We start from the raw sequence: 26760 nt of genomic DNA on the forward strand, positions 1-26760 counted from the left end.
CACAGGACAGGAGCCAAATACCTGGATGTCCTCACCAGCCAGAAGAGAATAAATCTTTAAACCCACAACCAAGTCCAGATTTCTAATCCTCTCTGACGTTATCCAATAATTAAAACCCCCAAATGTAAAGAATGCAGTCTTTTCCAGACTTGCTCAAGTGGATGAAATGTGCACTTTTTGTGAAGATGAGCCAGAGACAATTTTGCATTTGTTTTGTCCTCTGTATTTTTGGAGGGACATGGAAAAATGTATCTACGATAAAACTGGACAGTCCATCACAATCAGACCCAAATAGATTATCTCAAGATTTGAATGTAATGACAAACCAGTATACTTTATAACAAATCTTATGCTTCTGATGGGTAAATGTCACATCCATAAGATGAAGTTTTCCAAGCCCCAAACTTTGATATCTTCACAGTGGAATTTCATTTTTATAAAACCATTTTAGAGCTAATGTCAAACAAGAAAAATGAATGCACAATGCTGCACTTCACAGACTCGTTTTCAGTAACACTGAAATAAGATAAATATTAAGCACCTGATTTATTTCATTTTTAATATTTTAATTTACATTTATTTTTTAAATATTAGCCTACTAATTATTACTCAGTGTACTGATATGACTCTAGTTTTATATACATGCTGAATGTGTGTATTTTTCCAAATGTTAAATGAAGATTTTCATTGAGGGAAAAAAAAGCGACTATAAAAACTTGCTGTCAGTTAATTTTGTCTCAGTTCATCAAATCAATAAATCTTTTCAGCTCTTGTCGTGGCGCCGCCAACGTCTCAAGAAAATGAGAAATACGGTAACTTTTTCCACAGACATTAGAAATTCCAATCGGTCCCTGAACGCCACTCGGCTGCTTTTCTCCCAGGATGCACCTGTTCAACTGAACTGTCTGAGAAAAGCCATTTTGTTGTGCTAGCTAGTTTAGCCACGAGCTAAAGACAGAGAGCCACCAAAACATGGCACGGCTGTCATACCAACGCTAAATATGTCGCTTTTATATTTTTGTTTAGAGTCGCCAAAAAAACAAAAAAGAATAATTGAATTCGTGGACATCTGTAAATAGTGAAAAAAAAGAAAAAAAAGAAAAGAAAAAAGACGGGTATGGACGGACTAGCTTGAGAAGCTAAACTGCTACTGTTAGCATGTTTATGTAGCTGACCGTAGTTATGTTTTCTGCCTGATTATCTGACCTAAATCCGCGTTTATTTGTTTGTTTATGGATGTATTTAAAAGTACACTGTGTACCAAAGACAACTGGTTCAAAAACAAAAAAGAGTAGAGGTTGTAAATAAGTAAAAAAGCGGCGGCGGCGGCGAGTTGAAACAACCCCAGCAGCAGTGAAGTTAAGTTTTAACTTGAGCAGAAACACTTGGAGCATCCAGCGTTAATAAGCCAAAGCGCTGATAATCTGATAATGGCAGAGGACACACGACAGGACAGGAGAGCCAGCGGCTTCTCCTCCGCTATCACGGAGCACAACAACACCAACACCAACGGGATGGCCAGGACCTCCGCATCCGCCGTGGCCTCAGGAAAAAGTGGCGCTTCAAAGAAGTTAGTGATCAAAAATTTCAAAGGTATCGTCACTGATTAATTGATTCATTGTTCTCAACTTTTTGTTTAGATAACAGATCGATATTTACCTTTATTCAGGTCTCCAGACTAACTTTTCTGTTGTTGTTTTTTTTTTTACCAGGAGCACAGTGGCCCCTAACTTGACATTTTAGGAGCGCAAACAGATAATTTTAGGGGCACAAATCGACTTGCAAAGCAAATATTCACATTTCCTTTTCATTCATGACCCTCCTACACCTTGGCCTGACACCTTTAATGACAGATAACAGATTCTTTGAGTGTTAAAAACAAAACAAAACAAAACAAAAAAACAGCAAATTTACTGGTTGCACATGTGCAAGTAGATAAGAAAATGTACTTGCACTGTCTCAAATTTGCTGGATTTGCTGGTCTGGAGCCCTGTTTGTTGTTCGTTGGACGGGAATAACAAAATAATGAACATGACATAGGATATATAATCAAAAAATAACAACGCCCATTCAAGGCCCATTCACAAGGATAAATACAACATATAACACAAACCAGCTCCTACTGACACACCACATTGTACAAAAGTGCACAGATACTCTACATCTACATGACCGTACAACAGTAAACACAAGTACAAATCTCATTTAATGACAGATAACAGATTCTTTGAGTGTTAAAAACAAAACAAAACAAAAAACCCCAGCAAATTTACTGGTTGCACATGTGCAAGTAGATAAGAAAATGTACTTGCACTGTCTCAAATTTTTGTTGGTTGGACTGAAATTACAAAATAATGAACATAACATGTAGGATATACATTAAAAAAATAACAACAAAGGCCCATTCACAAGGATAAATGCAACATATAACACAAACCAGCTCCTACTGACACACCACATTGTACAAAAGTGCACATGACCGTACAACAGTAAACACAAGTACAAATCTCACCACTTTTGTTGAACTTGTCCACTAATGCAACCATTGTGTGATTGTATTTATTTATTTCTACTACTATTCTTATCATTTGTTTTGTTTTTGTCTTACTGTTATTTTATTTGTGGACCATGGGACTACAGGTGAAAATTAGCAGTGCAGATTCAAAAGACAAAAGAGTGTTTTAATTTATTTCGTAGTTAGTTGATATTCTCTATTCGACATGTGAAGAGTCAGAGAAAAATATTCCTGGACAACCTGATCATACTCTTATTATTATTATTATTATGGGCTTCCTGAGAAGAGCATTTTGGCAGCAAGTTATTCTAATGTATAATTAATTTACTCATCTAACTGGTCTGATGAGTCTCTTCCTGCTTCACGTAGGATTTATTTGTGTAATAATTGCACATGATTAATAACCACATCACACAGAGATTTTGTTATTGTGCTTGGTGCCTTTGTGGTTTTTATTCTCACATCATGTGGATTTAAACGTATGAGCTGTGACTAACCAGTATTTAAAGTTTAAAAAGTTAACAAACAGGACACTGAAATATAATATAGTGAGAATATGTTTTTGTCTTTTAACTTTAATGTGTTTTTTCTAAAAATTACTCGTGTAACTGGTCTGATGAGTCTCTTCCTGCTTCACGTAGGATTTATTTGTGTAATAATTGCACATAATCACATCCCACAGTGATTTTGTTGTTGTGCTTGGTGGTTTTATATTGGCAGGGATGACTTAAAAGGTTCTCACAACAACATCTGGATTTGCAAATACGAGCTGTAAATAACCAGTATGCAAAGTTTAAAAAGTTAACAAACAGGAGACTGAAATATATTGAAGTGATAAACATGTTTTTGTCTCTTAACTTAAATGGCTGAGCCCAGATCTTTTGGTTTACAGGTGTTCATGTAAAGTCTCTATCGCACCCTGTGTGACCAGAACAGGTGGTATTATTGATAAAACTTATACTACTGAGTCTACTGCCAATTAAAAACAATCAGAGACCCATACAACAAAAATGAAGCATGAAGTCTTGCTGCAGGACAAAATAAAAACATGTTATGCAATAATCCATTTATAGAAATTACACACACACGTGAATTAAATCTGTCTGCAACCACAGTCGTGAATATTAGAGAACTTTCCATAACAGGTGTGAGACTCAGTGCAGCATTTTATGCCGCTGGAGAATAAAGTTAATCCACATTGAAGGTGTAGCTAGCCTACTTCTGGCCTTAATGTTGGGAGATGACAGTGTATGTGGGTGACACAATTAATCAGTGAGAGAGAGGATTGTCTTTGTCTTATCCTCAGTAAGTGTTTGTTATTCTGCCACTCACCTCATTAACTCCACAAATTCATAAAACAAACACTAGTCCAAGCGTTATGAACATAAATATGAACAGTTGATTATTATACTTGTTTTAAATTAGAAACAAAAGGACAGAAAAAAAATGATATCTGCATTTTAATGGCTGCTGGTTAGATAATAAGTACTTCTGCAAACTTGACAAACTCAGAGCAGTTAAGCTGCATCTTCGACAAAACTGTATCTGTCATTATTATTATTATTATGATAATTAAATATCAAAGATTTCAATCTTCAATTTCTATTCAAACATATTTCTTTTGAGACAGTTTTTTTAGGACAACTTATGAATGAACAACAGCAAAAATGTTCTGTCACCAGGAAACTTTCCCTCCGCCATGAAAAATGTTTGTTTACGCGCTCACCTGTGGGTCCAGAGTGTGTGTTGTAGGAGTTGCTCCTGCCTCGGTTCATTATCGGTCATCCCAATAATCAATATTTTAAACAGCACAGACACATTGCTGCCTAAATAAAGTAGAGCTGATTGATTTTGAGTTTGTGGAATATAGATATAAAAATATGTTTTATCTCAGTTCCTGTCGACTTATTTGACATTGTTTTGGCGGGACCTGTAAATTAACATTATTGCTGCTCCTTTTTTTTTGTTTTCTTTTTTGAACAGACAGGCCAAAACTAGCAGAAAACTACACGGAGGACACGTGGCTGAAGCTACGAGATGCAGTCGGTGCCATTCAGAACAGCACCTCCATCAAGTACAACCTGGAGGAGCTCTACCAGGTCTGAACCAAACACGGCCGCGCTTCACAGCTACAACGTTTTAACACATTTTTCTTCAGCACTTCAGGCCACACACATACACACAAACAAACACGGAGTCGAGTTTGCAAGTTGTTAATTCCAGGTCAAGGTTAAAATAAGGCTTGTGACTTCCTGGAGATGTGTAATTTATAACACCACAAAGAGAATTTCTGCTTTTGTTTGTTACCGTTGCTGTACACTGATACTTCCACTGCACCGACACATAACTAATGAGGATTTACACACTTCACTACTCAAATGTTCAATATAGCAAATAGATCATGTAGTTTGTCATAAATTACTCTGTTTTTTGTGATCAAATGTGTTATTAGAATTGAAAGAGATCTAAAAATCAATAAAAAAAAGTGAATTACAAAAGAAAAAAAATTGAAAGGCATCTTCATACTTTCAACAGCACAGTAGCAGTCAACAATCTTAAAACACTAAACAACACAAAAGATCAGTGGGATATAGGAAGGATAACCAGCCTCTACATGAAGTAAATTAAAATACATTCAACATCTACCACAAGTAGTATGTACTGTACATAACTTTCCCACATTACTTAGGCGACACAGTAAGTAGTTACAGTGAGGGATGTTGAATGAGGCGGCAAATAGAACATATAAATGAAAATATACACTGCCCGTCCAAGAAAAAAGTCACCACTTGGATTTAACTAAGTTAATAGGTCAGAATCTCCCATTGGATAATCACTGTTTGGATGATTATGTTTCAGCTGGCAACGACTTATTTAATCCTGACTTAAACAACCATGTAGGAAGACACATCCTGTGGTCGTGGGAAATATTTTAATCTGTTTCAGAACGGTCAAATTATTGGCATCAAGCAAATAAAACATCTAAGGAGATTGATGAGACTATTAAAATTGGGTTAAAACCTGTCCAACGCATTATTATATTAAAGACCGAAAGGATAGTGGGGAACCACAACCATCATCTTCAAGGAAGAACTGTGGTCCAAAGTGGCCACAGAGTTCGATATCTTAACCCCACTGAGAATCTTTGAAAAATTAACGCAACTCCTGATGGAAATAAATGTTGTGACATTGCAGAAGCTTGTTGAAACGACGCCACAGCAAATGCGTGCCGTAATCAAGGTTAAAGGCGGTCCAACGAGATATTAGAGTGTGTCTGTGACTTTTTTTTTGGACGGGCAGTGTATTTATATATGTATATATTATATATTTATACTGGTCTTGACTCTGTTTTGACTCATTGTGTTGAATCTGTGTCTCTTGTGTTTCTGTCTCTCCTCTGTTTCGAAGGCGGTGGAGAACCTGTGTTCATATAAAGTCTCGCCGACGCTGTACAAGCAGCTCCGTCAGGTCTGTGAAGACCACGTGCAGGCCCAGATCTTCCAGTTCAGAGAATATCCTTTTATTTTATTGTTTGTGTTTGTGTCCCCGCTGTGTCGTCGAACCTGTTGAATCATTCACTGAGTTAATACAGTTGGTTGTGTGTGGAGTTGCGCTGGCAGCTGTGAACTCGGTTCAGGTGAAGTCTCTGTGCTCTGCTGCTGTTGCAGTCGTTTCTCACAAGGTGTCGATGTAGAACCAGTTTAAGCTGCAGCAGCTGTCGTCACTGCCAGATGATGCACAGACGCTTCACATGTCGCAAAACTGGATTTTTTTTAACAACATAATGTAAATGTCGTTCTGTTAAAGGACCCTTGAACGTATCTAATCATATTTAACGTTCTCTATGTGATTTCCAGCTGTCGTTAGGCTTTGTTTGTTGGTAAACAACAAATCTTTTTGAGCAAAGAAGAAGTTTTTTAGCTTATTTTTTATTTCAGTTTCAGTCAAAATCATACATACAGAATCATATTTGTCATATCTGCTGTTTTCTCAAGTTTTCAGTACAATGTAGTGCTTAGAGGGGCATGATAGCAACAAAGGAGACAGAGACTATAATAACGGAAAGAAAAAAGAAAAGAAAAGAAAAAAGAAAAGAAAAGAGAATAAAAAGAATATCAAGAAGGTATTTTTCACATAATTCCTGTCACATATTTTCATTAAATCTGTTTAGTTTAATCACTTCAGTGAGTAGAAGTTGTTGTTTTTTCCCTTAACATGGAGCTCACAGAGTCTCTGGACAACCTCTCCTTCCTGAAGCGAATGAATCGCTGCTGGCAGGACCACTGCAGACAAACTGTAAGCTTTGATGTTTTGTTTTTACAAATACACAATCATACTATGTAAATAAGAAAGTTTTGAATCCTGATTTTCTTTTCTTTTCTTTACTTTTCACAGATCATGATCCGGAGTATCTTTCTCTTCCTGGATCGTACATACGTGCTTCAGAACTCCCTGCTTCCCTCCATCTGGTAAAACAACAGTGAATTTAATTTATTCTGTTTGTTCAGGTGGAGGCTAGTGTTATATCTAAATGTTTATTATTATTATTATAATAATGTGTTATATCTAAATGTTTATTATTATTATAATAATGTGTTATATCTAAATGTTTATTATTATTATAATAATGTTACAGGGACACTGGGCTGGAGCTGTTTCGTACCCACATTGTGAGCGACAGCGCGGTTCAGAAGCGAACGGTCGACGGCATCTTGGAGCAGATCGAGCTGGAGCGGAACGGGGAGACGGTGGATCGGAGCCTCCTGCGGAGCCTGTTGGGGATGTTGTCCGACCTGCAGGTACCGGATCAACTGTCATCACCTGTCTATCACCTCCACGACTAATCAATACATCAGCAGCTGGGTTCCCATTACAGGTTTTCACAAAATAAAAGCGATATTTCTAAAATTTCGAAAAAGTACAATTGCTATTTGCTAGGGATTCACGATAACTTAAAAAACAATACAGATAACTGATAACTTTCTGTTTCCAAAGGCCGATACCGATAACCAATAACATACCTGGAGATAAGAAAGACTAGTGAGGACCTAAGATATATCATGACATCAATACTATAAACAAAACCAAAAACAGTTTTGACTCTTTAAATGAAGATATTCTATTAGCAAGCCTTTCAAACATTTCCTAAAAGATATCAAGCACAACCTTTTGATATCTCACATTAACATCTGTTTAAATAGGTGCATTAATTATTAATATAAACATAAGGGCCTCTAGAACTGATGCAAAATCAGGATTTAAAATAAATACAAAGTGGAAAAAGTGCATCCCACAAGTTACAAAGGAATGCACGTTGTGCTGCGTTCACATGTTGACGGAAGTTCCTGGTTTGCGAGTCGTTCTTCCGACCTTTTTATGTTCATATTTGTATAGTTTATGTGTAACATGGGTAATTTGTAAAATACTGTGGGTAAGACGTTGATATCAAAACTATGACCGAGTTGACGAGTTGTTCTCCGACATGAGGGAGTATTCTGATGATTTTTTTCAGTAAGAAAGTTGTTTTTTCCGATTATACCGAGGCCATTTGAACACAGCATGCACTGCAGGCCGTTCAGGTCTCATGTAGGAGTGAGAGCGCCTGATTAAAAAACGACCCACACACCGCAGTGCTGACAAAAATATATTATATCTTATTGGGGCAATTCGTTATGATATCGGACTTATCAGAACGACGTCTTAATTTCCTGGTATCAGACCGATAATAATCGTGCACCGCTACTATTTGCAGGCGTTTCCATTGAAAAGTGTTTTATGAAAATATCCCGATTGGGTGGAAATGGTACAAACAGATTTTTAACAGCGACATCCCTTTGTTCTCATAAAATCACGACCTGTAAGACTCAGTTTTAACTGTGGCGATGTGACGGGACGACTCAAAACAGATGAGCGAGAGGGAGAGTGAAGCGAAACAGACAAAATTAACAACGGGATCAGATCTGATCAGACCTGGAGTGACGTGTAAATGCGAGAAAAGTGTTTCCATGACACTTTTGTGTTACACTTTGATATCGAAACATATTTGAGAGGTTTTTCTAAACGTAGATGTTTCCATTACCTGTTTTTTATTGCGATATTTAGGTTTTGCGCATTTCTAGGGGTAATGGAAACACAACTACCGTATTTTCCGCACTATAAGGCGCACTTAAAAGCCTTTAATTTTCTAAAAAAACGACAGTGCGCCTTATAATACGGAGCGCCTTATATATGGATCAATTGGTTAATTGGTTGATTCATACTCAGCTCCATCTAGGGGATGCATAACGTAACCCCAGTTTGACTGCAGTATCTTCTATTCTACCGTAGATGACCAAATAATCGCCCGCGTGCAAATATGCGCCTGTGCTCTAATAGCCGCCGGGGTCCGAGCTCATTTGGCAAAATAAACGCCGGTTCAATTAAACGCCCGGGCGATTAAGTGTTTACCATAGTCTTGCACAGACAACAAAAGTTTTTTTAACAGCGTATCACCGGTTCTCACCTCTTCTGTCAGTCAGCCCCTCCTCTCGCTCTCTCTCTCTCGCATGCAGGCGCGCGCGCACACACACGGACACACAAACACAGGCGCGCTAGACTGAGGGATATAGGGATATAGATAAATGCGCTAATGTACAGTGTTGAAATTACCGCGATCGACCCCCCCTTCCGCTATCGTTCATAACACTGCTCTGATCAGCTCCCTGTGTCGCGGTTACACAGACAAACTGTCTTTGTATTTATTGTCTGATGTCAATAAAGATGCGTCGGGGGAAAAAGTAGTTTTGTTCCAGTGTTCCTATGGTGAGCTCCTTGTTCTTTGCATGATGGTCTGGTGCTGCTCATTGCAAAAATAAATTGTAGCCTGTTGCAAATACGCGCCTGGTTCTTATAAACGCCTGGGCTCCAAGTCGATTTAGCATATTAACTGCTACTAAATGGTCATCTACGTATGCGCCTTATAATCCGGTGCGCCCTATATATGAAAACAGTTCTAAAATAGGCCATTCATTGAAGGTGCGTCTTATAATCCGGTGCGCCTTATAGTGCGGAAAATACGGTAATGTGTGTGTCTGTGTGTGTGTGTTATTGTTTTTGACCTGTTGCTTTGTCAAAATGTTTGTTCAGGTTTACAAAGATTCATTTGAGGAGAGATTTCTGATTGAGACCAACCGCCTGTACGCAGCAGAGGGGCAGCGGCTGATGCAGGAGCGAGATGTGAGCAGGACTCTTTGTTTTTATATCCAAAGATACAGATCAATGACTAATTAGATTTGATTGATTGATTGAATGTAATTATTATTGATCATGTGTGTGTTTGTGTGTGTCCAGGTGCCTGAATACCTGCACCACGTGGCTCGTCGGTTAGAGGAGGAGAATGATCGAATCCTGAGCTACCTCGACCAGAGCACTCAGTAAATCTCCTTTTTTATTTCAACTGTATCTTAACATGTTATTCAGATAATAAATAACTGTAGATATTAGGATCAATGCACCTGACTATATACAGGAAAATGAATGTGGACTCAAATGTGGAATAAATGTTATTCACTTTTGCAATGCAACACAATGTTTCTTGACAAATTTTACATAATTTGTCAAGTTATTTAGAAGAAAAAACAATGTGCATTAAAATTAAGATATAGAAATACAGCAAAAAATCTATCTCAGTTTATTGTGTTCAGATGAAAGTTTAGTTTTTATAGGTTAATTTAAATCCACTGTAGGTGGATCAAATATGTAATATTTATCATTCTTTTGTGGTTATACCATTTGACATTTTCAGGGGCATCAGTCTTACTTTTGTTTAAAGTTAAAATGTAATTTCAAATGACATAAAACCAACATGAATAAAACCCATTAACATCCAATCATAACATCTTGTGTGCACACAAATTGTCATTTTCTTGTAGCTTTAGTTGTAATGCTGAATGAGTGAAAGACTTTATGGGGAAAGCCTTTGAATACAATTTGTAATTTTTTCCCTTTTTTTATTTCCTCCTCATTGTTTTACAGGAAACCACTTATTAGCTGTGTTGAGAAACAACTTTTAGGAGAACACATGACTGCAATACTACAAAAGGGTGAGTCTGAGGGGAGCTGTGTGTTAACTGGATTAATGAAGCTTACAGTTTTCATTCATGTTGAACTGTGCCAGAGGAGTATTGATTTTATGCTTCTGTATATCTTACTGCACTCATTTGAATAGAATCATGAATAAATTATGTTTTTTTTGTTTTGTTTTTTTCATCAAACTCATTTACTTTGTTTTCTTTGATGTGGTTGTGATAAAAATTTACCAGAGCTCTCAGTCGTTTTTATTTTTCTGTATATTGAATATACAGCTCTGAAACCACTCCAAATAACCTAAACCTAATGAGTAACTGATTGATTAATCGCCTGAACCAAATCATATTTAATGAAGATGAAAAAAATCACTGCTGCGATTAAAAATTGAGGTTATTCCACCAGTGTTGATTTCTGAACTCTTCCTAAGTTAAAACAATAATGTTGTGTTGTTTAAAAATGAATATGAACTTGGTTTCTTTTGCATTATTATTATTATTCAAGGTCTGAAAACACTGGAACTTTTTTGTTATTTTGACCAGTTGCCATTTTTTGCAAATAAATGACGAGAGTTTTATTTCAGTTTTGGGAGAAATGTTGTCAGTATTTTAGAGAATAAAACTCAAACGCATAGTAAAACCAGAGAAACCGATCATTGTTTTTTTTCCAGAGCTGTAAAAGCCTGTGCACATCTGTAATCATGTGTAATGTGTGTGTGTGTTATGTGTGTGTGTGTGTGTGTTATGTGTGTGTGTGTGTGTGTGACAGGTCTGAGCACCCTGCTGGATGAAAACCGAGTGACGGAGCTGGCTCTGCTTTACCAGCTCTTCAGCAAGGTGAAGGGAGGACTTCCCACGCTGCTGCAGTTCTGGAGGGATTACATTAAGGTATCGATGTTTAACACTGTCGCTCAGATGACATGGACTGAAAAATATCAAACTGCACAAAATGGAGACCAACGAAACGATATATTTGACTTCTAATGCATCTCTGCATTCAGAGCATGTTCACAAAAGTGAATAAATAACAAATTGCACAAAATAAAGACCCACAAAACAAATCAAGATTCCCTGCATTCAGGCCACATTAATAAGAAACTGATATCTTTGCATTCAGAGCAAATAATAAGAAAGTGAGGAGGACCATTACAACTGCATGTGTTCACGTGTCTCGTGTGCCTTTCAATATAAGTTATTTTTCAAAATAAAAGACATGTCCAACATCAGATGTGCATTAAATATTATTTACTTTTTTGACCAGCTGTCCGCGACCCATCCAGAACGGGTCTAGACCCACCAGTTGAGAACCACTGGCCTATATTATAAGAAAACAAAGAAATTTGATGTAAAACCAGATGTTCAGCAGCAGGGAGCAGGAGCACCCGTTATATTCAGAATAGTTCAATGATGAGATCTGACAGTCGAATCAAACCTCGCTCCGAATCGAATCGTCGACTATTCATTAGATTCACATGACGTCACTGTGTTTCTGCGCCGCCATATTTGTGTCTGAATCAGGGCAACCTGGGCACAGATCACAGCGTCACGTTACCAGAACAAGTGGATTAGTTGGAGGAAATCAGCAAGAGACTGAAAATTGAGGTTATTTGAAAGATGCCAGGATTATATTGTGCTGTTGACTGTGATAGCAGTCGCCAAAAAAACCCCGGACTGCAGTTTTATTCCATCCCAAAAGACGTAAAGTTATAGGCGGAATAAATAGTTGACTGCAGGCAGTCTATCAGTGGCAGCGTGGGCTGTGACAAGTCTCACAAAAAGAGGGGATTCACTTTTTTTTTAATAACATGGATATATTGAATTCTGCATTTTGATTACTTTCTTATTAATTACTCACTGATTCTGCATTCAGTCTTTTATTTCTGTATAACAGACCGTTGCTAAGTAAAACGGGCCGTTGCTAGGGACGCCGCTCTGATCAGCGGAGCAGGGCAGAAGAACTATCAAGGATTTTTACCTTGTGTTTCATTTTTACCAGCTTCAGACTAATTGTGATGTTAGAAAAATGATTTGTAGCTCGTTAGAGGGAGAGTGGAGGCTCTCTGCCTCCCTCACCGCTGCTGGAATCAAACCTGCGATCAGAGCGGACAGAGTGGACGGGCCAGCGCAGTGTCACTGTGACCAGCTGTGTCTGTGCCACCGCGAGTCCCTGACACAAACGTGTCCCGTATCGTAATCTCTTATGACAGACAGGACGACATAAATGTCCACATCGTAACATTTACATGATAATTCATCAATCTACTGATTGATTATCAAAAGCTCGTTGAAAACAACTACACACGAGTCGACAGGAGGAGGGTGAGGAGCAAACAGCGGAGAAGTGACCGGACTAAGGACTTTGATCAACATTACGTCTCAAATTAATTAATTAATTCATAAACTGTGTAATAAGTGGGATAATATAGAGTTAGTCTGTTGTTATAGAGATATAAACCCAGACAGGATGTATGAAACCCTGTCATTTTGTCAAGAAACTGTCATTTCCATCCTGCGGTTTGCATGCTGTCATATGAGGAGACCTGTCAAATCGGACACAAATATGGCGGCGGTCCCTTCGACGTGACGTCACTGCAACCCATGAATAGAGAAGTTAATTTCTACACATAACTGTGCCCTTGTCTGCGTTCCCAGTCCTTCGGCGGAGAGATCGTCTGCACTCCAGAGAAAGACAAGGACATGGTGCAGGACCTGCTGGACTTCAAGGACAAGATGGACAACGTGGCGCAGAGCTGCTTCACACGCAACGAGGGATTCATCAACGCCATGAAGGAGGCGTTCGAGACGTTCATCAACAAGAGGCCCAACAAACCCGCCGAGCTCATCGGTACGTCGGACGCAGAAATGACAGTCAGACGTTGGGTTTTTTTTAGCGTGAGCTGTGCAACCGTAAACAAAAATATAAAACGAACCAATATATGTACATACACTGCATCCACAATTATTAGGCAAGTGATTATTTTGACCTTATTATCATTTTTATACATATTTTTCAACTTCAACCTATATAAACTTGAATGTTTGTAGGATTTAAGCGTAATGAGGTGATGTGTATTAGTGCACTGAGGGAGGATGTGGCCAAAGTGATCAGGTGTACTGTGCATAATAATTAGGCAACTTCTTTACCTCAGACAAAATGGGCCAAAAAGGAGATTAAACAGACTCTGGAAAGTCAAAAATTGTAAAATGCCTTTCAGATGGATGCAGCGCTTTTTTTCTCTTTTTTTTCCATCTAAAAAGTTGGGTGCGGGTTGCGCTATATTGCGTTAAATGTACAGTATTCAAATTACACTGCGATTTCTTTTTCTTTTTTTAATTTAAAAGGGCTAGAGCTACAATGCAGCACAGAAACGTCACGTTGTAGACTTGTGGAATAACTTGTATAACGTTTTTATTAAATAATAGGAATAGAAAACCTTGTTTTCCCAGTTTGAGACCCTCAAAAAGATGCAAATAACGGCTAAAGACTTATAAAGAGTTAGACGTGATGCTACCAAGAACCCATTATCCTGATCCTAAGTCCTTAAGAAAGTAGCACACTCCTCTTTCCTTTTTTAATGTACTTTTCTGTGTCTGTTAACTTTTTGTTATGAAAACAAGGTCATGAGATAAAAGATTCAAAACATCCAAAACACATAGAATAATGATAATAAATAGGAGTTTACAGTCATTTACAGACACCAAAACATCAAACAGTTTCATTCTCATACTGTTGCTGTTTTTTGTGTGTTTTTTTAAAATAATTACTTCTAGTGATGGTAATAACATCTTAATTGTTTCCCATCCAGCTAAATATGTGGATTCGAAGTTAAGAGCGGGGAACAAGGAGGCCACAGAGGAGGAGCTGGAGAGAATCCTGGACAAGATAATGATAATCTTTCGTTTCATACACGGTTAGTCACACCTCTGTGTCCGTCTGCTGTTGGTTTGTTTGCTTTCCCAGTCAATGTGCGTTACCAAAACCACCGTGAAGCTCGTTACTGTCTCTAACGATGAGACCCCTTCATGTCTGGTTTTTCTCTCCCTCCAGGAAAAGACGTGTTCGAAGCCTTTTATAAGAAAGACTTGGCGAAGCGCCTGCTGGTCGGCAAGAGCGCTTCAGTTGACGCCGAGAAGTCGATGCTGTCGAAGCTCAAACATGGTGAATGTCTGCTCCGATGTTTTGTGTCTCGAATTAGGAAAAGCTGTCGTTTATAACCAAAGTCTTTGTCTGAGATAAAAGGTTTTTATTGTAGATGAGATGTCAAAGAAATTCTTTGCTGAAAGCTGCACTTCAAAGTTCATTATCAAGCGTCTTACTCACACTTTAACTATTTTGATAATCGAAAAATCGGTTTGGGTAGTTTTTTTTAAGAAAAAAAAAGTCAAAATTCTCTGATTTCAGCTTCTTAAATGTGAATATTTTTGGTTTCTTTGTTCCTTTATGAAAACAAACTGAGTCTCTCTTAGGTTTGTGGACAAAACAAGACATTTGAGGACATCGTCTTGTGGTTTGGGAAACACTGATTGACATTTTTCAGCATTTTTTAACATTTTATTGACCAAACAACTAATCGATTAATCGTTTAAATAATCAACAGATGAATCGATAATGAAAATAATCGTTAGTTGCAGCCCTAGACCAATCGCTGAATGGAGTCCTTATCTAAGAATATAGAAATATCTCATATATAATAGTTCAATGGCCCATGGGAGAGTGTATATTCAACTGAATTTTGACAATAATCTACAAAATAATTCAAATATATATATATATATATATATATATTGGGAATTAATCAAAAATAAATGTTTCCTCATTTTTCCAATAATTACGTTGTTGCATTTTTCCAGTGGAGAGAAATCACAGCCAGCGAGCGTCAACTCAACATAAAACTCCCTCTTGTGGCGAAAAGTGGCAATGACAAAGATTCTTAGACTTGAGTTTAGTTTAGTTTAGTTTATTTAGATCCCCATTAGCTTTTGCCACGCAGCAGCTATTCTTTCTGGGGTCTTTTCATCATAATAAATGACAAATACAAACCATTAACACACAACACATTAATACATAAAACAGAAAATACATACAGAAAACACATACTCAATACAAAAACAAAACATCCAAGACAAACACTTAACATATGTTACCCGCTCCTACATTGAATCACTACACAGCAAGAATACCAGGACCCAATTTACAAATAGGCTACTAATGGTCAAAATTGCGAGCAAAATAATAATCTCTTAGTTTCATTTTAAAACTAACCATGTTTCTTTGTTGTATAACATAATGCGTCACTTGAGAAGGTTGATAAATAGCTTTTGTTCTTAAGTTTGAGAGTAGGACTAAGTTACTAAAGACTAAAATGTTGCTCTAAGACACTTAATTAATAAATAAATAAATGAATAAATACGGCCCCTGGTCTGTGCAGTCTGTCCACACTGTGGCTCTGCTGATGAACATTAAACTACTATGATACATGCAGGGAGACTGACGATGTTTGCATCTTCTACACAGTGTGACAGCAGCTCTGATGCCGATGAGTCGTAATGTGCTTTAGCGGTAAAATAATGTGTCATGTGTTCGTGTGAAGCGTGAGAAGAAGTCAAGTCACACATTTGTGGTTTTCACTTCCTGCAGAATGTGGAGCAGCGTTTACCAGTAAGCTTGAAGGGATGTTCAAGGACATGGAGCTGTCTAAAGACATCATGATCCAGTTCAAACAGGTACCTTTACATCACTCATGTGCAAAACAAACAATGTTTTCCACTGCACTGTGTCATTGGATGCAGTTTTTTGTTTCCATGCATCATTGATGTGGTGTTTCTCTTCAGTATATGCAGAACCAGAGTGAACCCAGCAATATAGAACTGACTGTCAACATCCTCACCATGGGATACTGGCCGTCGTACACACCCATGGAGGTCCACCTGCCCCCAGAGGTGAGTGTTTCTGCAGCCAGGAGCACAAGCAGAATTGGTGACTTCTCTCCTTTACCAATTCCAAAACATCATCAAACATTCATCCTCATCTCTACAACCATGGCAATTAAAATAATCCTACTCAACTGGAAAGACAGAACAAAACCTTCACTACAACACACACCATGAATCAACTTGCAAAGCAAATTTTCACATTTCCTTTTCATCAAGTCAAGTCAAGTCAAGTCAAGTTTAACTTTATTATCCTCAAAGAGGAAATTCATATGGTCATTGCACGGCCCATGTCAGATAGATAAAAAGAAGTAGTTAAAATAAATACAAACATACATACAAACATTTAAAAAACAAAAACAGAAAAACAACAGAAATGCATACAGGCATACAGGTCAGTTCACATTATCTGCTGTTGAGCATTCTAATTGCTGTTGGCACGAAGGAATTGCTGTATCTCACAGTCCTAATTTTTTGCTGGAGGATTCTGCCCCCCGGCCTACCACTCCTTCCAAACCTTAGATGGAGAGGGTGCGTGTGATCATTCATGATCTGTTCAGCCTTTTTTAAGATCAGCTCCCTGTACAGTTGGGTTGCCATGCCGATGCCTGATCGATCCCAATGATCCTACTGGCTGTCTTGATCATACGCTGCAATTTAGCTTGATCCCGAACACGCATATTACCAAAAGTACAGAGGAGGCCAAAGGTAAGAACGCTCTGCAGGACAGTTTTATAGAACATTTGGAGGATACGTCGGTCTATCCTGAAATAGTTCAACCTTCTAAGGAAGAACAGCCTCTGCTGTAACTTCCTGGACTTACTTGTTGCTAGATCGCTGAATTTAAGTTGGTCATCTATTTCAACTCCTAGATATTTGTAGGTAGAGACCCTCTGGATTTGCTCACCATTTATGTTAGAGGGAGGGACACTTATCTTTCTTTTACTAAAGTCAATTACCATCTCTTTAGTTTTTTTGGCATTGACCTCCAAGAAGTGGTCTGAGCACCACTGCATAAAACCCTCTATCTCCCTATCAAAACCCTCCACAGATGCTCTTCCAGATTTTAAAAATCCGACTAAGGCTGTGTCGTCTGCATATTTAAAAAACTTATGCTCAGAAGAGGCTGCTTGACAATTATTTGTGTATAAAACATATAACACAGGGGACAAAACACACCCTTGAGGAGCACCGGTGTTGATGATCTTTGGTGATGAGAGAGCTGAATTAAACCTCACTCGCTGACTACGATTGGTCAGAAAATCATAGATTCACAAAATCATTCATGATCTTCACACACAGTGGCCTGCCACCTGTAATGACAGACACCAGATTCTTTGAGTTGCCACTTCCATGCTTCACCAGTGTTAAAATACGCACGTAGATTACTTGCACTGTCTCAAAGGGGCAAAATGCCTCCATTTAGGGGCAGTCTGGAGCCCTGTGAAGGTTATGTTTTGACACTGAACAGACTGATTTGTTTTTTATACTGTATATATATTTATTTTTCAGGGAGGTCAAACACAAAAAACACAATGAAGTTATATAAACACTTCACATACAGATGTCAATGAAGATACAATGATGGCACATGTCTCAAAGTTTTTCTTCCATCTATAGTTCTCCCTTTCATTTTACTTTAAAGGGATAGTTCAACATTTTGGCAAATTGGCCCATTGCCATAATCGCTATAGTCATAGCAGTAGGTTCGTTACCTTCAATTGTCGGTGTAAGCTATTTTTAAAACGGAGCAGCGGAGCGGCGAACTGCTCAGAGCTACGCTATGGAGGCTAATGGAATTTCTTGGTTTCCCTCATCAAACTCATCAAATACAAAATCCCAAAACTCCAAAACGCTTTCGTGGACAAGTTGTGAGCTGCACATTCACCACGCTATGAGATAATAACACAACGTTACGAAACGGAGCCGTTTTCGAGGTAAATTCATGCAAAACCGCTGATGCGTGTTGCGTTCAGGGACAATTTTTCAGCAAGCAAACTCTGTATTTACCCTGTATTTACCTTGAAAACGGCTCCGTCTCGTAACGTTCTGTTATTATCTCATAGCGTGGTGGTTGTGCAGCTCACAACTTGTCCACGAAAGCGTTTTGGAGTTTTGGGATTTTGTATTTGATGAGTTTGATGAGGGAAACCAAGAAATTCCATTGGCCTCCATAGCGTAGCTCTGAGCAGTTCGCCGCTCCGCTGCTCCGTTCTAAAAATAGCTTGCACCGACAAATAAAGGTAACGAACCTACTGCTATGACTATAGCGATTATGGCAATGGGCCAATTTGCCAAAATGTTGAACTATCCCTTTAAAGAGGAACTATGCTACATTTTTACCTTAATTAAACAGCTTTAGAGTTTAATAAATGACTTGTAACTTGTTCCAGGGAGAATGGAGGCTCTCTGCCTTCCACCTAGCGTCTCTTGGCCGAAAACAAACCTTGTAAGATCAGAGCCTCCAACCCGGTGTCCCATCTTTTGTTCATCACGGATTAAACAACACACCGTAAATGATATATATATATAACGTTGCGTACCACTCTATTGATCGCTTTCTCCCCAGCTTCTTGAAAACAAATGCACATGTCCAAGAGGGGGGTTAGCAACACAGAAAAAAAGAGACCAGACTTGCGTAGTTGCCCTTTAAATAACTATATACCGACGTCACACTCACTCATTCACAAAAAAATGCTCTCAGCAGTCTCTCAAAAAAAAGTCCAGTAAAGAAGTCAGACTGTTGAGCTAATGAACCAATGAAAATAGCAAGATTTCTCTGACTTTTATAGAAATTATTTGTCTTGGCATGATGTAAATTTTATGAACAGCTTTTACTCAGGTCTTTTAAAGTTGGAGCATTTGGTTGCAGCCGCTTTCTCCCTTCTAAAAACTAATATTATCTATTATTTTATTATATTTTTAGTAATAGATAAATTTCATCTCTGTATGTGTTGGTAGATGGTGAAACTCCAGGAGGTTTTCAAGCTCTTCTACCTGGGGAAGCACAGCGGGAGGAAGCTGCAGTGGCAGCCGACGCTCGGCCACGCTGTTCTCAAGGCCGAGTTTAAAGAGGTAAGTAACGCATCGTAACGTCGCAGCGAGAAGAGGAACCGTGTGTGAAAATGAAATGTACGAAGCTCATTTCTAACGACAACGACCTTCATCCCACAGGGAAAGAAGGAGCTGCAGGTTTCTCTGTTCCAGACTCTGGTGCTGCTGATGTTCAACGAGGAAGCGGAGTTCAGCGTGGAGGAGATTCGTGCAGCCACCGGCATAGGTGACATGTTGTTTTCTCTTACCCACCTCTCACACTTTCCCAACTCCCCACGGTCAAATGAAAGGTCACTGGGGCCTGATTTTTGGCAAGGAGGTGTATCTTTGGGTAAACTCTGGATGTCCCAAATTTCAGAATGAAAGTCCAATTTTTGGACCCGTAATGAATTTTTTTTTACCACACCCATGACCCTTCGCTGGACAAAAATGTAAAAATAAAGTAAAAATTTTAACTAACAGATTTCACCATGAAACTTCCCAAGTTTATTACTCACATTAAGACAAATATTTTTTGTATTACAAGTTTTGTCAAATTCTATGTTTAAATATGTAAATGAGGCCATATCTAATGAAATATGCACTCATTTCTAGAACTGGAATCTGAACAATGGATATATAAAGCCCCTTTCAAAATTCTTGTTTTATTTTGTTGACATATTATAGTCAGAAGTTTTCACTGAGGGGATTTTGGATATCTCTCTTTTTTTTTATCACTAAAATACTGTCACCAGTCCTAAAGCCCATAGAGCCCTATTATATAGAAATTTTGTGTTTTTGCAGCAAAAACAACAGGCCAGGAAGGGGTTAAAAATGTTGAAACCCATGTCAAAAGTGGTTTTCATGTTTAGTCAAGACCCAGCCCTATATAATATGTATCACACTGATATCTAAATTTTGTCCAGGGGTCATGGAAGTGGTACAAATTGAAGGATCAGTCCGAGGGTTAAAATAATATAAATATGTAACATAGCACAACTTTTCTCCTGCTGCATCTGTAACTGTCGATGTGTCTCGGTGTCTCTTGTCTGCACAGAGGAGGGAGAGCTCAATCGCACGCTGCAGTCCCTCGCCTGCGGGAAAGCACGAGTCCTGAACAAGAACCCGCGAGGCAAAGACGTGGAGGACGGAGACCGTTTCAACTTCAACAACGACTTCAAACACAAACTGTTCCGCATCAAGATCAATCAGATCCAAATGAAGGAAACGGTAAAAGCAGCAGCAGCAGCAGCATCTTTCTTTCGTTTTCTCTTCACAGGCTTCTCTTTTTTACCCCTACCCCTTGCCCCTTGCCCCTTGAAACGGAGCTACAAGGGGTAAGGGGTAGAAAGTCAACCCCTACGAATTGGGACACCACTTCAACAATCACATGCGTCATCACGTAGTCTCCACCGAGCTTTTACGTAAGCAGATGCGGCGAGCTTTTGCCAGAAATCCAATCGCCTTGTACCATATAACTTAATAATAAAATAAAATAAAACTTAAAATGCAGACTGATCGGTTCATTGTAAAACATTTATTTATTTTTGTAAATGTGGTGATTAATGTCCGTAGGCTACAGAGCCCAGAGGCAGCGCTGCTCTTCTATCCAAGAATACACACAGGAAGCTTCACTTTTCATTCAAATAAACTAATGCTACTGCCACAATTGTTAGATTTCATCAATGAGACCAACATTTATCTCCTAAAAAGAATTTAACCAGCCGGTGGTAAACCTCTAAAAACCTGCGGGTAAGTTAATTAGCGATCGCCTTCTCTCCCGGGATGACGACGTAGTTTGGCCGGCGGAGCAGCTCTGCAGAACGGGAGCCGCTTCCTCCTGGAGCTTCACTTCTCCGAAAAAAACGTTGGAGCAAACTTCTAACCAGCCGTCATTTGGATAAACTAACGGCACATTTGGGACCTAAACAGTTACTTTCTCACATGAAAAAATATTAAAACTTAAAGCAGAAGTAAGCGATATTTTTGTGTTAATCTAACTCTTAAATAGTTGTATCTTCCGACAACAATCACTTACATAGAGTGTTTGGTCTGAAACACGGGTCTGTCAGTCACTCTGCTCTGCTCTGAGCCCAGGAGAAAACTTTTCTCGTATCCTACAATTTTTATTCAATGAGGAGAGAGAACGGCATGCAGGGCTGTGTGTGCAGCCAAGGGACGCCGTGAATGTGGTGACGTAGGGACGAGGACTGTTATGGTGCGTTCAAGGCAGCCCGTAACTCGTGTTTTTCCGACCTGTGAAGTCGTACCAGTTCGATCTGGTACGAGTTCACAGGTCAGAAGTTACGAGTGGCCGTTATAGTGACTTTCACAGGTAAAACAGGTCGGAGAAACACGAGTGGGTTGCCTGGAACGCTACAAAGTCGTAAGTTGTGACTCGAAGCTGTAATTTACGGTTTCAAAAGCCGGCCTGGAACGCAGCATTAGCCAAAACGACCGGATCGCTTACTTCTGCTTTAGTAAAGTGACGTAATAACAGCGCTACAGCGAGAAATAAAACAGCTTTTCGTTTTACAGCCACCGCTGCCGGCTGCCGCAAGATGCATTCTGGGAAACTTTTCATACCCCTCCGTTTGGAGTGTGCCTCTGAAAAATCTCCGTTTGGAGGGGTCTGTAGCCCTACCACTTCCCCCTTACCCCTCTGTCCTAACGGGAATTGGGACACCCCTACTAGTCTACTTGCCAACAATGAGTACCCGGAAATGTTGAGTACCCCAAAGTTTTATGTTAGAAATATATAGTATGGGTCCCCAGTATTCAGAAACTGCCGGATGCTAACTTATATATATTGGACAATTAGCATAATTTCTGACATTTTCAAAATTCAAAATGGCTGTCTAAACCGATGACCAGATTTTGAATTCCATCAAAATCGGCCCACTGGCGGTTAAAATCTGGTCACTTCCGGTTTAGACAGCCATTTTGAATTTTGAAAATGTCAGAAATGGATTCAGCATCATCAATAACCCCTAAAACCACACCAATATTGCCCAGATCAGCCAAGTCAATTTTGTTGAAATATTGCCCATATAGGCAGTTATGCTAATTTATGCTAATTATGTCAATTATGCTAATTGTCCAATATATATAAGTTAGCATCCGGCAGTTTCTGAATGCTGGGGACCCATACTATATATTTCTAACATAAAACTTTGGGGTACTCAACATTTCCGGGTTCACAATGGGGCCCTATGGGCTGGCAAGTAGACTATACCCCTACACGTGAACGCGCCTAACGGAGGGGTAGGGGTAAGTGGGGTAAGCGGTATAGGGCCAAGGGGGGAAATGGGACTGGGCCTTAATCTTTCCCTCCGTGTCGTCACAGGTGGAGGAGCAGGTGAGCACCACGGAGCGTGTTTTCCAGGACCGGCAGTACCAGATCGACGCCGCTGTGGTTCGCATCATGAAGATGAGGAAGACGCTCAGTCACAACCTGCTGGTGTCGGAGCTCTACAACCAGCTCAAGTTCCCTGTCAAGGTGACGTAGCTTTCAGTCTTTAGTCTCTAACAGGGATGTGACGATTATAGATCTTCTTGGTACGATCGTTGTCTGAGGAATAATCACGGTATTAGAATTATCAACACTATTATGCATTAATTATAAAGTGTGTCCAAGCAAATTTCCGTCAGTACAATACAGTAGATAGTAATAAATAGTAATGTTGTGACTGTATAAATTAAATACAACCTTTATTCCCGTATTCCCTATTCCCTACCCATGACACAATACGTAACTTTAGAGATGGGAGATTCAATAATATTATGTATTCTTCTATGTTAAATATATCATGAAATGCTTGGACACACTTTAATTTCACAACACTATGAATATGAATTATATTACTAATTATATGTACACAAAATATTTTAAGTATCTATTAATATTGGACCAATTATTAATCCTTCAGGGGAGATGTTTGAATATTTAGATCTATCGCAAATGTTTAATCGTTTTTTTTTTTTTATTACAAATGACCACAGGTGGTGATACAAATTAGACGTATTTCTTTCTTTGGCTGCTACTTTTTTGCGGCATGTTTTTACAGGCTGGCGAGCTGTCGTCGACTTAATACATTTGTTTTTCAGATTCAGATTCAGATTCAGATTCAGAATGCTTTATTTGTCCCAGAAGTTCAGTTCCTACAGTCACCGACTTAACAAGACAAACATTTATACGCATAAACATAAAAAATGTTTGCCTTGTTAAGTCGGTGGCTTTAAGAACTGAATTGCCCTTCTGGGACAGACTTTTTTTTTGAGGGAATAAATGTCTTCCTCTGCCAAACTTTACCACTTTTTGCTACTGGCACGAAACAAAAACAAATTTAAACAGTCGGTTGTCGTGTGTGAACTTTGTTTTCGTTCATGCGAGTTGCGCTGATCTGCCGATGTCGATGTACCATCACAAAGTTCTGAAAATATTATATGATGGTTGAAAAGTTACTCTGTGTTGGTTTAATATAAGAGGGTAAAAGACCAGTGAGGGCTTTAAAAATGTCTTTCACGGCTTCGAGACAGAGAGGGCCAACCAACTTCAGCAATTGTGGCGTTAATTGTGAAAACCAGTAATCGTGACATCCCTGGTCTTTAATCCACATTATGGAGGGCCTAAGTGGAAGCAGGAAGTAACGTCGCCATGGGACCTCAACTCGGAAAAAGTCTCCATGTAAGTGAACGGGAGTCATAATTTTATTTCGTGATCCGATTGAATTGTGCCATGAGAAAAAAATATGACCTTAACCTACTTGAAACATCATGTTTCATGCCAAAAAATTATTTATGGTAAAACGGCAACAGAAGAACATATTTTGTGTAACAACGCTCTACGGACTACAGATCTGGTGTCATTTGGCATTTGGTGTGTGACGTCACTACGCCACCTGGAGTCTTTCTGGTTACAGATTCTTCTGAATTTTTTTGTACAATAGTTTTACAACAAACTGCTGATTTCTCGGCAACGTGATATTTTAAACAGGTAGAGGTCATATTTTTTTCTCATGGCACAATTCAATCGGATCATGAAATAAAACTTTGACTCCCGTTCGCTTACATGGAGACTTTTTCCGAGCTGAGGTCCCATGGTGACCGTTACTTCCTGCTTCCGCTTAGGCTCTCTATTCACACACACACGCACTCAGGGTTCTTACGGATCCTTAAAAAGTCTTAAAAGGCATTGAATTCATTCATCTAAAAACAAGGCCTTAATTGGCATTAAAATGTCTTCAATCAATTTTTCAAACGTCTTAAAAATGTTAACGCTTGGTAAGTGGGATTTTATGGTTGTAATTAGTCTCAAATCTCAAAATAATTGGTAACATTCCGACATAGAGAAGTTAGCTAAATCTCTCACCGCCACCAGCTCCCAAGTCAGTTTTTTTTTTTTCTGACTTTTTATGCATTTATTTTGAAAGGACAGCTGCGGAAAACTTGTGCGAGTTTGTAGTTTTCACCAAAGTCCGTACTTTTAATGGAAACACACAGAACTCAAATTTATTTTAATGCGCATTTCCCAGTCAAAGTCAAAGTGTCTTTATTTGTCCCAACAGGGAAAATTGATTTGCAGCCGGGAAGATCCACACATTCAAACACATACACAAATAGACAACACCAAATAACATGTAACATATAACGTATCATCATGGGCAGATTAAAAGGACCTACTGCAAGATAAAATATGATTCAAAGTGCCAATAATGTACACTGTACAAACAAATAAATAATAAATAAACAGCAGGGGCCTAAAGTGCAAATAAAGCAGTTATTTGAATCACTTTGGATGGAAACATACGAACGAGCAAACGTGTCCTTTTTAGTTTATCATCTCCTCTCCACAACTACACAGCTGTTAAATGATGTCACTCACTCACTCATAGCCCCCTCCCCCCCAATTATTCATGTAGCAGTCGCTTTACCTTGGACCACATAGGAAAGTGGGTAAAATTGTCCCTAACCCTATGTATGTGGTGACGTTTTTTGGGGGGGGTTTTTTGCATTTGTGTTTAATGTGAAGTCTGTCTTAAATTTCATTTCAAGTGGCATTAAAAGTCTTAAATTTAACTTGGCTTAAGCTGTAGCAACCCTGGCACTTGTACAAACACACAACAGAGAAAAAATCTCATCCGTCTTTCTCCCTCCCAACAGCCGGGCGACCTGAAGAAGCGGATCGAGTCGCTCATAGACAGAGACTACATGGAGCGGGACAAGGAGACTCCGAACCAGTACCACTATGTTGCCTGATGTGAGGGAGGGAGGGAGGGGGGGAGGGGGGAGGGGAGGGGAGGGGGCTCAGGCGAACAGCTGGCTCCCCCCCCCCCAAAAAAAACCCCCCAGCATCACAGCCCCTCAGCCTCCCACGACTACTTTACTCTCTCCTCTGGCGCCCACGTTTCCCTCCCTCCACCCACACAGCGTCGGCCCACTCCAGACCGACGACACGGAGCTCCAGAGACACGAGAGAAAGAAAGAGAGAGAGAAACAGAAAGAGAGAGACTCGGCTGCACTGTTTCCACGGCGACACATCTTTTAGTGGGACTCTTCAACGAGACGGGGGCTGCCCGGGTCGTTGACATGTTGGTTTATGTGACTTAACAAAAATCTGCTAATGCAAAACTCAACTGAAAAATAACTAGCACTTTCCTCTTGTTTTTGTTGTGTTTATCCTCCTCGGGATTGGGATTTTTTTTTTGTTTCATTTTGTTTCGTTTTGTTTTTGTTTTGTCCATCACATCGTTCTAAAAAAAAAAAAAAAATCACTTATTTTCTACAATAGTTGGTTTTTGTCTTTTAGTTTTAAGATTTTTTTTTGTTTGTTTTGTTTTAATTTCAATTTCTTTGTTCATGAATGGCTACACAAACTGCTGAGTGTTAAAGCTGGTTGGTTGGTTGCTTCATGTGGCAGAGTTGACAGCAGAGAGGACACTTGAGGAGGGATGAAGTGTTTTTTTTTTCCTCCCAAAGGTCGGGCGGGGGGGCCGAGCGAATCGGATGCGTTTGTTTAGGGCCAGAGGTCGGAGGTCATTGCTCTCACGGACACACGGACGATATAAATGATATGCAGGCAAGCCACTTTGTCTTTGGGTATCTTGTATGTTTTGACCAAAATGTCCAATGTCATGTGCTGACGTTTTTGTAGATCAGATTGTATTCTATGTACGAGTGAGAAAAGTGAACCTGAATAAATGGATATTTAATGATTCA

General features: G+C 39.1%; 1 protein-coding gene across 1 annotated transcript; it reads left to right on the forward strand.

Annotated features, from left to right (window-relative positions):
- Positions 1 to 1162: 1162 nt before the first annotated feature.
- Positions 1163 to 26760, forward strand: cul4a (cullin 4A). Its single transcript, XM_085805806.1, has 20 exons — positions 1163 to 1593; positions 4499 to 4614; positions 5924 to 6027; positions 6742 to 6811; positions 6911 to 6984; positions 7152 to 7314; positions 9641 to 9730; positions 9845 to 9927; positions 10529 to 10596; positions 11348 to 11466; positions 13231 to 13423; positions 14385 to 14489; positions 14627 to 14737; positions 16217 to 16302; positions 16411 to 16518; positions 19471 to 19584; positions 19684 to 19789; positions 20600 to 20772; positions 22889 to 23041; positions 25705 to 26760. Exons 1-20 carry the CDS (start codon positions 1431 to 1433, stop codon positions 25798 to 25800), a joined length of 2295 nt encoding a protein of 764 aa, XP_085661932.1. The 5' UTR covers positions 1163 to 1430; the 3' UTR covers positions 25801 to 26760.

The sequence above is a fragment of the Trachurus japonicus genome, chromosome 3 (genome assembly GCF_045865225.1).
Source record: "Trachurus japonicus isolate A0001 chromosome 3, Traja_1.0".
NCBI lineage: Eukaryota > Metazoa > Chordata > Actinopteri > Carangiformes > Carangidae > Trachurus > Trachurus japonicus.

What these genes read in the sequence shown, in the direction of transcription:
- cul4a (XM_085805806.1), top strand. Translation starts at nt 1,431, where the DNA reads ATGGCAGAGGACACACGACAGGACAGGAGAGCCAGCGGCTTCTCCTCC. An exon ending in AGGACCACTGCAGACAAACT is followed by an intron (nt 6,812 to 6,910) that starts GTAAGCTTTGAT and finishes TACTTTTCACAG; the next exon opens with ATCATGATCCGGAGTATCTT. An exon ending in GGCTGATGCAGGAGCGAGAT is followed by an intron (nt 9,731 to 9,844) that starts GTGAGCAGGACT and finishes GTGTGTGTCCAG; the next exon opens with GTGCCTGAATACCTGCACCA.